At 43.4% G+C, this 13,221-nt stretch overlaps 1 protein-coding gene across 7 annotated transcripts in view; it reads right to left on the reverse strand.

The window, feature by feature from the left end:
• Cadps (calcium dependent secretion activator) overlaps positions 1-13,221 on the reverse strand; it is a 446,274-nt gene that overhangs the window by 173,581 nt on the left and 259,472 nt on the right. For all 7 annotated transcript variants that reach the window (XM_070018866.1, XM_070018868.1, XM_070018865.1 and 4 more), the window contains exon 7: positions 8,551-8,662. In XM_070018866.1, the coding sequence (XP_069874967.1) occupies positions 8,551-8,662 (112 nt within the window). The remainder of the gene's footprint in view (positions 1-8,550; positions 8,663-13,221) is intronic.

Consider the following 13,221-nt stretch of genomic DNA (forward strand, 5'->3'; position numbering starts at 1 on the left):
AAGAAATACCCTCACATATTAGAAAGCATCTCTAAGCCATTTTCCTCTCCATTTTTGTATATATTTTTTATTGTAAAAATACTATTCAGAGGGGTTACAGCTACACAAGTGAGGTCCTGAGTACATTTCCTATCAAGCGTTGTTATTTCTGCCTTTGTTTTTCCCCTACCAAAGTCGTAAAGTTCGTTTTCAACGTAGTGTCTTGTACATCTCACTGTTACAATGGGTCAACCTGTATCCTTATTTCAGCATTTTGTTATTTTCTTTCCCCTCCCCAAATTAGAAAAATGTATATAGAAGATGCAGGGCACCGGAATCAAATAAAGTGAAAACAGGGGTTATACCATGGGGGAAGAACATACAAAAGAAACAAAAAAAATTTTATGGTACAGCAAGAAAGATAAAACCATTTGTGTCTCTATCCTGGGGTTTGTTTCACTTAGCATCATCTTATGTCTTCATATCTACATAGCTTTGACCTCTTCTGCTTGTCTAGACATATACTAGTTATTGCAAATAAGGGAAACTATGGGACCTATGTTTCTTTGGGCCTGGCTTACTTCGTTTATATAATTTTTTCCGGTCTTTCCATTTCCTAACAAATTCCCCCTCCATTTTTAAGGGATTTCCTGCAATCTTAAGAACTGTCTCAAAGCCGGTAAGGGAAAATGGATGGAAAAAGTGAGATGTAAAGCTTAAGGAAGAGACTTGCTTAGGGCCATGTATCAGCCCAGTCACTGGGCTGGAAGTGTAACCCACCATCCAACTTTGCCCTGACACAGAAGGAGGCCCACAGAACTAAAGGAGCACTGATTCTTGGAAAATGCCTTTCAGCAGCAGGTCAGAGATGAAACTTTTTTTTTTTTTTTTTCTGTCTGTTGGTCGATGGGCCTGAACTCTGGGCCTGGGTGCTGTCCCTCATCTCTTCAGCTCAAGGCTAGCACCTTACCACTTGAGCAACAATGCCATTTCCGGCTTTTTCTGCTTACGTGGTGCTGAGGAATCGAACCCAGGCCTCATGCATGCAAGGCAAGCTCTCTACCACTGAGCCACCTTACCAGCTCCAGAGATGGAACTTTGATGTAGGTCTCCAACCTTAGCTCTCATAGAAGTGGATGACCTAGACAATTCACATCTTCATTTTGTGACCAAAGAACTCTCAGAAGTCACATGGAGTAGCATGCATTCTAGGAGTAGTAAAATAGCTGGAAAATTACCCAACCTAAGAATATGTGCTCTAAATACAGGCACAACAAAAGCTGCACTTGCTCGTCTTGGCTTCTGCCTTGGCAGTACCCTCTGGTTTGTTGCATGTTACTCTGGCTGTTTCCAAAGCACCATCTTCTTCCAGATACAGGAAGGTGGGTTCCTTCCCTGGGTTTTGTTTCCCAATGGAGGGAGCCAGGAGAGATCCAGAATCTAAGGGGAACACACTCAGGCCTTTTAGAAGCTGCATTAGCCTTACTATAGCCCACCTTATGCTTGGCCCACACTTGGAGGATGGAGGCATATGACTCTCCTCTTCAACAGAGAACAGGAGTTCTAGGAAGATGGTGGCAAAATCCAGTCCACTTTTACATCCTTCATGTGTGCCAATCTTCTACCCTTTCTCATTCTGGGCCTAACCTTTCTTTCTATTAGCTCTTATTTCTACAATGAAAGCAAATGTGTATGTTTTTCTTAAAGTCAAGTGTGTCTTGATGGGAAGGCTTGAGTTTTCAGACCGGTGGCTACCCAAGTTTTTGAAAATGTTCTACTTTGGTAAAATATTTTTGAGCAATTAGGCCAACATTAATGAGAAGTCATTTTATATTCTATTTGCTTACCTTGGATCCCTATAAATTTATTACATGTATAAAAATATATGCAAGCCAGGCACCAGTGGCTCACGCCTGTAATCATAGCTACTCAGAAGGCTGAGATCTGAGGATTGCGGTTCAAAGCCAGCCTAAGCAGGAAAGTCCATGAGACTCTTATCTCCAATTAACCATTAGAAACCAGAAGTGTAGCTGTGACTCAAGTGGTAGAGAGCTTGCTTTGATCTGAAGAGCTGAGGCCCAGAGTTCAAGCCCCACGACTGACAAAAAAATAAAAAACAATGTGTGTGTGTGTGTGTGTGTGTGTGTGTGTGTGTGTGTGTGTGTGTGTGTGTGTGTGTGTGTGTGTGTGTGTGTGTGTGTGTGTGTTCAAGAGGACTGGGAATGTGGCTTAGTGGTAGAGTGCTTGCCTAGCAAGCATGAAGCCCTGGGTTCAATTACTCAGCATGACATAATCAGAAAAAGCCAGAAGTGGCACTGTGGCTCAAGGGGTAGAGTGCTAGCCTTGAGCAAAAGAAGCTCAGAGACAGTGCCCAGGCACTGAGTTCAAGCCCCAGGACTGCAAAATAAAAATATAAAATATATGTATATATATATGCAGGAATAGAAGCTTTAAAAAGATGTGATAAAAGTTTACTAATAAAACTCCGTATTTTCTACTATATATGACCCTCATATCCACAAGCTCCGCATTGATTAATTCAACCAACTGAAGATGGAAATATTTGGGAAAAAATAACTGCATGAATTGAACAGACTTTGTTCTAGGCATTATTTCCTAACCAAAACAGAATAACAATGATTTACATAGCATTTACAATCTATTAGGCAATATAAATGATCTAGTTGACGGTTTCTTTCTTGGTCAGTGTGGCTAAGTAATATTACCAGCTATTCCTTAAAACTACTATATCTACATGTATATGTGCGTGAATATATATATATATATATATATATATATATATATATATATATATATATTTAGGGGTAAGGTGCACAGTTACAGTAGTCATCAAACTTAACCTTATACCTTCCTGACAGTATGTCTGATTTGATAATGTTCACATTGCTGGTTTTGTTTTGTTTTTGCCAGCACCAGCCTTGTGTTCTCTCCAGGCATTCTGGCTCATCACTGGTACCCTACCGCTTAAGCCGTGCCACCAGCATCCTTTTTTGCTGATTAGGTTGAGATAAAGTCTCCAGGACTATACTCCCTTAGCTGGCCTTGAACTGTAATCCTCCAAGTCTCAACCTTCTGAGTAGCTAGGATGATGTGGTGACAGATCTGCAAGTTGGTGAGGTATCAGCTCCAGCACTTGTGTGCCAGGCTTGCATCTGTACTAGTTTTAGCTTGGAATCAGAGCTCTTTGAGAGCAATCTTTTTAAGACCTTTTGTTCCTTTCTGTGAGACCTGACTCAATGAAAACTATGTTAAGTATATAAACTCATCTAACTCACACTGCAGTAACCCAACTGATGAATACGTGCTGGAAGCAGGTGAGGCAGGCAGGAGTCACTGCCTTGAGACCTCTCCTTTTCCTCTGGGGCTCTCTTACACAGCTCCTAGTACCACAGTCCTTTTGGAGATGGAGGGGAGGGAGCATCTGGGGTTGCCTGGGGTGGGGGCAAGGTAATAGGGCGGGGGTGGGGACGGTTACTAGGAAATTAGGGAGGGAGAAGTTAGAAAGAGAAACACCAGCCCAGGCTAGCACAGTGGCAGGAAGGCCGTTGGCTTTCTTCTGCCACTGCCTGCCTGGCAAAGTCAAGGCAGGAGCACACTCTGGGCACCAGGAGCTCATTAACAGACTTCACCATATGGATTCTGGGCGCGGTTCCCACTGGCAATATGGTGTCCATTCTCAACGCAAATAACCATAGCTCATTACTGGCCAGTTCCATGAAGATTTCTCCCCCTCCCTCCATCTCTATGGTCTCTCTCTGGGGAGACTTCTGCAGAGAGGAGGGAGAGATGAGGTCACCTCACTTTCTTCTAACGTTGTCCCCAGACAAGCCATGCTTCAGACGGGCTGTGCAGGGCTTTGCATGTGTCAGCCCCACTGAGGGATGAGGATCCTTCTGGTTGTGTGTGAGCCCTGGGCCCAGCAGACACCTCATCTGCACATTCCAGGCTGCTAATCAAGCACTCTGTCATCACAGCCAAGGCCATGTGTGCTCTACTTTGATGTGGGGATGCAGATGAGGTACAATAATCCTCACCAGCCACAGGCTGCAAGCCAGCCACAGGCTGCAATCCAGCAACCCCACAGCCTGATACCTGGGCACAGAGGTGGGGCCTCCTGGCTAGTTTCCAGGTCTGAACCTCTTTCTCTTACTGGTTTGCCCCATTCATTGGGGATGGCATCACTGCCCCACAGATTGGACTTTGCTCTTCCCAGTGTGCTTTCTTCCCAGGCATTGTTTCACTAAGCAGGGCACTTAGCACGTGTGACACTCTGTCATTTCTGGGCTGTGTCAGCACCTCGTATGTTTTGTGAGATTAAAATTTTCTGCCTGTTCACTCTGTGTACAGCACAGATGAATGAGCAGAGCAGGTCTATAATCATAGTTGCTGAATAAAAGTTTGGTACTATTTTAATATTGGCCAGAGTATGGGGAAATAGGTACTCTCTTAGCCCTTTATGGAAATATAAATTGACATATAGGAAATTAGTAGTATCTATTAAAATTCAATTTTTTCCCGTAACATATCTACAGGTGGTACAGGGATTCATGCTTGCTAGGCGGGGGTGGGGGGGCTGTCATTTGAGCCATGCCCTCAGCCTTTTTTGCTTTACTTATAGTTTGAATAGGTTCTTGTATTTTTTTTTTTTAATCAAGGCTGGGCCTGAACTATGATCCTCCTTAAATAGGATTCCTGCTATGCCTTGCAGGAATGATAGACAAATGTCACTGCTTTTTTTTTTTTATTTGCTGAGATGAGAATCTCTCAAACTTTTTTCCAGGACTGTTGTCAAACCTCAGTCCTCTCAATCTCTTTGCTAGTAGAGGGCACACACACAGTACTTGGGCCAGGCAGACTAGCTCCCCTGTAGTTGGTGGAAGTTTGCTAAGAAGGAAAGAAGAGAAAATATCTAATCACAAACTATGTGTCTATGAGGCTGGGTAAGTCTTGGCCTCCCCCACCATTGCAGGGTCAAGGGTCAGTGTGGTGTAGACAAGATAGTCCTCCAGATGACCGGCCTCCATTCCTGCAAGCTATTTTACTCCTCTGTGCCTCATGGGCTCAGTAAGGTAGTTAATAACTGTCTGCCTCAGGCAGTATACTTGTGCCAACACCTATACATTTGCAAATAATTTCCTGGGGATTCTGGGTCCTGTATAGCTCACCTCGGGGCCCAGGCAGAACATTCCTGGGCTGGCCATCATACTTGTCTTTTCTAACACTAGTATTCTGAATCCTTGAACCACTCATGTTTCTTCACATGCACTTTCATGGGAAAAAAATGTATAAGGAAAAATGAAAATCAGGCTATTTTGTCCCCTCTTGGGTCCCTCTTTCTCTAGAGACAGAAATGAACACCTGTCATATTTTTTCCAGGAAAATAAGCACTTTCCTTTCAGTGCTCTTTCTTTCTGGGAGAAGCACTGTTCTGTTTTTTTGTCCCCCCCCCCCTTTTTAATTAGTCTTATTTAATCTTTCTTTCTTCTCCTCTTGTGGTCTATAGTTTTGTAATACAATCCAGGACAAGCCTCTAAAGACCAGATTGGGGAAATGAAAGAAATATAAAGGAGTTAAAAAAAAAAAGAAAGAAAGCACAGGAAGCAGAGTCTTACTACCGCTGGTAGGTATATGCACCACATGTGTCTCTAGAGAGTACAGCAGAGGCTCAGAGGTATTAAAAGTCTTGGCTAAAATCACATGGCCTTCAGGATAGATTATACATCCAACAGAAAGGGTAGCTTTAGTTAAAAAGTTCAGTAGATTAGTTAGGGCCCAGGGTCCCTGGAGAACACTTTACAATTTGAGAAAACATTTCTTGGCTTGGTAAACTTGAGACCCAACTGTGGAAATTGTATAAAAAAATCCCAGCCACAGAACCATAGAATGCCATCCTTTCTAGTTGGGAAATGTAGAAGGTGCAGGAGAAAAACCTAACTAGAACTATGGTTTCCCATCTGGAAACCCTCAGTAACTCAGGAGGTCTTCTCTGATTGGTTAGTTGTCCTATACCTCATTTGCATAGGGACAACCAATCAGAGCACAGGATATTAAAAAAAATATAAAAACCCTACACTCAAGTCACTTAAGAAAGAATAGCAATAGCTTTTGACTGAGATTCTTTTCTTAGTAATACATTTCCTGAGAAAAGAACCCAAGAAGGCTACAACTGCAGCTGCCAACGGTGGAGCTGCAACACTGGCAGGCATTGACTTCTGATGAGCAGCAGCAGTGCTAAACAGATGTTGCCTGTAACATGGCTGTGACTTTAGTGGTCTTTACTCACTGTGAAGCCAGAAGGGCTGTGAAAGCCAGAAGAGTTATAGAGGCTTTACCCACTGTGAGCAGCAAAAACAAAACAAAACAAAACCATATCACAACCATTATGAACTAGAACTTGTTGATAATCTTCTGGACCCAACTGCATGACCCCCAAGTTTCAAATACAGAAGCTATTTAACCCCCCCCCTCCCATGTGACTATCTGGAGATAGAGCCTTAGGAGGAAACAAAGGTTAAAGAAAATCCTAAGGATGACCTCCTCTGCTATGACTGGAGGAAGACATGTCCCATCGCCATGTGAAGATACAGAAGACTGTGTCTGTCAGGCCCTTGCTGATTCTTTTGTCTTCGGAACTTTTATAGACTCCAGACTTGTGAGAAATTATACTTCTATTGTTTAAGCCACCCAATCTGTGGTCTTTTTTTTTTTTTTGTAATGCAAGCCAAGTAATATAGGTTTACAAATACACAAGAAAGTTAACGGACGTCTGTGTGCTATGTACTGGGCATGGGAGTGGAAAACAGAAAAGTTCATATATTTTTATCCCCATGGGGCTTTTATACTGTAGTAGGGAAGATAGAAACCAAGGTCTATGCCACGTTGCCTTTCTTCTCTCTCCATCTCATTGATGATTAAGTTCAGTGGGGATGTGAATAGAAGACTGATAACAGCTTAAAAGGAAAAATGGCAGGTATGAGAAGGTTCTCCCCCCCCAAAATGGCCTTTATTAAAGGAGAACACTTAGGCCTCTGGAAGAGCTAGGGGATGGGAAATGCCCCAGGCATAGAGCAGGCTCTCTGAAGGGAGGAGTCTGGTTGATTTAAGTGTTGGACCCTGGTGGATGAAGGCTATGGCAGCAAATGAAGCTGAGGAGGCTCACAGAAGTAGGATCATGTATGCCTTTGTAGGTAGGCCCTGTTATGAAGTACAGATTGTATTGTAAGCAATGTAAGCACCATGGAAACAAATTGTGTAAGCCAATGACAATTCTGAGCTCTGCAAACACGGTTGGCTCCTTGGCAGGGTCAAAAGCGGAGATGCAAGGAGAAATGTCTCTATTATCTCAGTGCTTCTCAAGGGCTTGGTTCCAGCCCGTTGGGTATGCTGGGGATCACACATTCTAGGCAAGAGCTCTACCACTTGTGCCAGGCTCCCAGCTCTCTCATTTGTATTTGCTTCTGAGATAAGATCTTTCAAACTTTTCCCAGGCTGGAATTGAACTTGTGATTCTCTTGCCTCTACCTCCTGAGCTGAGCAACTAGGATTATAGGTGTATATCACCTTGTGGATATTCTGAGAACAAATGGTGCTGGTCTGGGTTGGCACTGCATGGATGGGGTGGGGATGTGTATTGTCCTATAAAGAATGAGATGCCACTGTCTATGAGCACTTCTGCATTCATCCGATGATTAGTCCTACTGGATAGTAATAGAAATGGAAAAGCTGTTTAAACAAAGTCATTCTATTGTTTTTCCTTTTTTTTTTTTTGGTTGTGGGGCTTGAACTCTGGGCCTGGGCACTGTCCCTCAGTTCTTTAACCCAAGGCTTAGAACTCTAACACTTGAGCCACAGCACCACTTCCAACAAAGTCATTCTAGATCCTAACCCTGTCTGATACTTAAAATCAAACTGTGTGTGGTTTTGTTTTTTTTTTTAATGTTTCTAGGGTAACAAAGGCAACTTAACTTGGGTTTGTGTACCCAGTAAATCAGCTCACTGGTCCTCAGGCTCATGAATCTACATCACAGTCCAGTTTCACATTGGAGCCTACAACTGTCACCTTCAGGGTGACTCTTGCTTTGGTGGCAGCTCGGCACTAGTTCTTGAGGTCTTTGAGTATTGACACCCCGGTATCTTTTTACCCTTGATTTCCTCATGCTTGTCTTTGATTGCCTTTGTGTTGAGTTCATGTTGTTTGGATGGTACGTAGCTAAATTCGCAAAGCATTTCATTTCAAGGGCACCCCAAATATTTGTTCGAAGTAGAGTTTCAGTCTGGTGGCACGGTGGACCCCTGGCTCTACCTTCTGTGGCACCTCCTCCGGTTAGTTTAACTAGTGGAGGAGGACTGGAGGCTCAAATGTGACAAGACTTAAGCTCAAAGGTCTAATATAGAGTGGAGCCCAGGACTTAAACTTCAAAGCTGGGCCTCTCATCCCTTGGGAATGACGCAGGAACTGGCGCTGCACCTGCGATACTCACTCTCTGGAGGTCTGTGGGATGGTTCTTGCTGGGAGAGGGGGCATGTGTGTGTGGGGGGGAAGGTACTCACCCGCCCAAGCTCCTTGTCCTCCAATGCCAGGACACCTGTACTTTCTGTGAAGAGCTTCACCTTCACAGCTGGCAGTGCGTGGGTCGTGGAGAAGTCACCCTGTGTACCCCAACTGTGGATAGAATCGGAGAGGTCAGTGTAGACACGTGTACCTTGGCCACGGAGAACTCTTCCCTTCCTCCCAGGCTGAGAAAGTTCAGGATTAAAGCAAGGGAGCACCGGCTGTCACATTCCCTCCCTGTCCCTCCAACGCTGCCAAAGTGACAAAAAGTGTTAATTAACTTGTTAGGCAAATGCAAGACAGATGCTTAGAAAGTTGCCAAGGGTCTTCACAGTGCACTATCAGGAATCACTTGGAATTAGCACAAAATCACGTTAGTGAGAACTCCCTCCCCCCACCCCACCTCCAATGTGTTTGCTTTGTCTACAAATGATTCCAGGGCAATCACCAATATTTCACTCTGTCTAGTTCATTTTGTCTCTAGTTCTTGGAAACTGCAGTTCTGGATTATGAGATGAGGCTTTCTTTTGTTTGAGCTGACTTTAAAATGAGACTTCTGCAGTAGGGCTGGGCAGGTGTATCTATCCACTGGTATTCAAAGCTGAATCGAAGAAAGAAATGACTGGAGCTTCATCCAACTAAAGTCTGGGGAGGGGAGGGCTGAAAGGCTTAACAATAAGAATGTGCCAATGCCCAGACTGGGTATGGTGGCACAAGCCTATCTTTGCATTTACTTGGGAGGCAGAGGTAGGAGGATTATCTGAGGAGGTCTGCCCAAGGCAGTTAGCAGGAGACCTTGTCTGACAAGAACTAAAAGCAAAAGGAAAGGGGTGTGACCCAAGTCATACAGCAATTGATTACAACACACAAGATCCTGCAGTCAATTCCCAATAACTCCACAAAAAGAAAAGGGGAGGAGGAAGGGGAGCATGCCATTCTCTGTTTTCAGTTTGGTTTGTGGATTTCTCCAGAAGAGAAACTGATTTTGATCTAGCACTGGGATAGGGATTAGGGATGGAGGTGAATCAGCGTCCTCCAGAAGTACTTGCAATCAGTGGACTCTTTTAGAAGTGCTCATTGGACTGCATTGAACCCCTGCCCCAAATGTTGCCATGGCCCATGGAGAATTGTACTCAGGGTGCAGTCTGATCCTCGGCTGGGCCTTCTCACTCATCTGCTTCAGGTTCTCGGGTCTCCTGAATCTGCCACCTAGGCCTGCTGCACACCTGTCCCCTCAGTGACAATGTGTCTCTGCAGCCACTTGTCCCCCATTGTCTTTTGTAAGATCCAGCCCAAATGCAACTCTCAAGAGAGCCTGCTCTTTCATCTTTACATCTAAATTGGGTTCTAATATTAAACTCTTTTTAGCATACTGTTTCATTTTGTATTCTAGCAATCAACCAACCTGTGATTACTGGTTGTAATTTGTGTCTGTTTACTAATATTCTGTCAGCTCTAGGAGTGCAGGGACTGTTTGTTTGTTTATATTGCACACACAGAACTTAGCACAGTGCTTGACACATGGAAGACATGCAATAAATATTTGCCGAATAAAACAAATGATGCCAAATTGCCAAGTGCCTGCTCTTTTGCAGGACTAGAAAACAGTATAGATATATGACTTTTTTTTTCTTTTGGCTAATACTGGAGTTGGAACTCAGGATCTGTACGTGCTTGGCTAAGACAGTACAACTTGAATCATCTCTCCAGCCTAGCTTTTTGCTTATCAATTAGAAATAAGAGTCCCAGAGACTTTGTTTCACAGGCTGGCTTTGAACTGTGACCCTGGGGGGGGGGTCTCAGCCTTCTAAGTAGCTAGATTATAGGAATGAGACTCTGGTGCATGGATAGGCACTCTTTGACCTATAGATTTAAAAAAATTATTTGCCTATGTGACCCCATTTCTATACTGTATTTATTAAAGTCTGAGGTTAATGCCTTGTGACGTTACCCTTTTTTAAGCCTTGAAAAACCGTTTTAAATCACTGAAGTTGAGTTGGACATTATTTTTACCTCCATTTCATTGAGAGATATTTCTTCATTCATCAGCAAGGATTCTGAATGTACAGTGGGTTGGAGGAGCTATGGGCATCAATAAACACTTCAAAGGCTTGAAATAGCTAGGCATTCCTCAAATACTATCAGCAAAGGGTGATAGATGCACTCCTCCACCATCTGGGGTTGAAAGTCCAAACCTAAGGGCTTCAGTACTTGCCTGAAGCCTGTGTATCCTACTCCATCTCCTCTGGACTTTTCTTTGGCTACAAGTGGGCTTCAGACTTGACCCTGCGCTTGTTGGCTACTTGAATTTCTTCTGTAAATTATGAAAACCTGACTTCTAGTCTCCTTGTATGGCATCAAGTAAATTCCATTCATGAAAGCTAGGGGGAATCTAGGGAGAGTTGGCGAGAAAACACCAGAACAATGGAGATGAGGGGGACCTAGGGGTGCAAGAAAAACCTGGAGAGATCACAACAGTCACAATAGCAGCAAGAAGCAGCAAGGAGGACCTCAGCTGGAAAGAAACACATCAGCAAAATGTCAGATGTGACAGGGTCTTAAACCAGAACCCTGTAGATCAAATTCTGGCATAGTCACAAATTGTGAGGCTTGAGGCAAGTGAAATAACAGGCCTGCACCTCATGGCCTTCAAATATAAAATAAGTCTGCTTTGCTGTAGCTGTAAAAGACTCAATAGCTGCAGACTTGGGCCTCAGTAAGAATCCAGTACCTTTCTGACTGTCTTCCTTCCCTTCCCACATGTGTCCACGCTTATATTTGTGTTATCCATCCAACACACATTCATCAAGCACCTACGTGTCTGACAATGCATGATGGAAGCAAACTGGCCATCACAATTCCTCCTATACACAGTAATTAGAAAATGAGCATGGCTGCCACTTCCCAGAAGAGAAAACTGAGGAAGGACTCAAGATTTTGTTCCTTTATTCCAGTGAAGTGTGACTGAGTTAGATCACATCCCAAATCCTTTCATTTCCACAGATCCTGTCATAATCACCAGTAAGTATTATTAGTGACTAGCAACACTGGTAAAAGAGCAACCATTCATGTATTATTTATGAGTAACTGTGGCGTTAATCTCAGATCTTCATCATGCCTGGTCATGGAGACGGGGAAAAGTTCTTGCTGAAAACCAGAGAGTTCTGAAAAGAGAAGCTTTACTACTGTGCTGTCAAGTGCTTTAGGAGATCCCCTCTCCTCTACCCCCACGGTACTGACTTGGATATGGTTTGTAAGGGTGTCTTGGTCTGCTCAGCAGAAACTGTCTAAACTCTTGCTGCCACCCAACGATGCTCTGCTCATAAGGCCTGTGAAATGATGCAGATTATGGAATAGGACAGTGCTCTGACATGGGTGGAATTCAAGCCATGGGAGGCTATGCTAATCACCCTACAATTGAACATTGAGTTCTTTTCCTTTCTACCAGGCCTGCAGTTGTGCTTTTGGCTTTCCCCAATGAGCCTTGGCTGACCACAGTTGCTAGGTCACTACTGAGTCCCAGTTTCTCGGTCAGACTTTTAAACAGTAACCTGGCCCAGTGGAGCAGGCAAAAATAGAAGCTTTAGTCTAATCAGGCAGGTTATGGTATCCTCAGGGCTCAGTGCTAGGTAAAAACACAGGGTTCCTTGCTCAAGAAGCAGACAATCATGCCAGGAAAGGCACATGCTAGTAAAAGCATCTTCTTTCTCCTTCCTTCATTACATGCATGCTTCCTTCTTCCATTGGACTTTACTTAAAAACACACCTTCAAAGATAAAAGCACCAAGAATCGCAAACAGCAACAACACCATTTAAACAAACATAGGCCCCTTGAGCATGGAGCCTGGGCACCCGCATGGTCCCAGGTCCATAAAGATGGTCTAAGTTGAATACTAAGTTAAAATGAAATTTTTTGCTCTCTTTTTGAATCATAGCCATTGGATTCAATGAAAGCTACTTCTGAATGCTTCGTCTATGAGAATTAAAGTTTGGTTTCAGCATCCCTTTCTTGTCCCTCTCCTCTTTGGGGAAGAAAAACAGGTATCCATTATCTTTGTCTAGCCAGGGAAACATGTGGCTTTCTTTATATTAAAAACTGCTAATATTTATTTCAATTCTATGTGCCAGGCACAAAATCTCTCTCTCAAAAGTATTACACGGTCACATGCGCATTGTATCTTTTTAAACTCTGTAATTGTATGACAATGTCTATAATTGTCACCCTCATAGTTACAGATAAGGAAATTAAAGTTCAGAGAAGTTCGGTCATATTTCCCAGATCATACACAGGGAATAAACAGCAATTTAATCCACAATCTGTAATGTTCCTTTATTTTTTATTTTTATTGAGACAGGGTCTAGATATTTAGTTCAAGACAGCTCAGACTTACTCTGTGGCTCAGGCTAGCTTACTCTGTGGCTCAGGCTAGCTTACTCTGTGGCTCAGGCTAGCTTACTCTGTGGCTCAGGCTAGCTTCTTACTCTGTAGCCTAGTCTGGCTTCCAACTCAAGATACCTTCTTGCATTTGCCTCTAAGTCCCACAACTGAATTTTAACCACAGCACCATTTTCCCTCCTTCTTTCATTCTGCCCATAACGCTCCTGTCTTGATCCAGTGAACATAAATTATCTCTGCAGCTCAAAGAGAAAGTTCTATTTTAAGACTGCTG

This window comes from Dipodomys merriami, unplaced genomic scaffold, assembly GCF_024711535.1.
Source record: "Dipodomys merriami isolate MVZ:Mamm:240054 unplaced genomic scaffold, mDipMer1.0.p SCAF_13, whole genome shotgun sequence".
NCBI lineage: Eukaryota > Metazoa > Chordata > Mammalia > Rodentia > Heteromyidae > Dipodomys > Dipodomys merriami.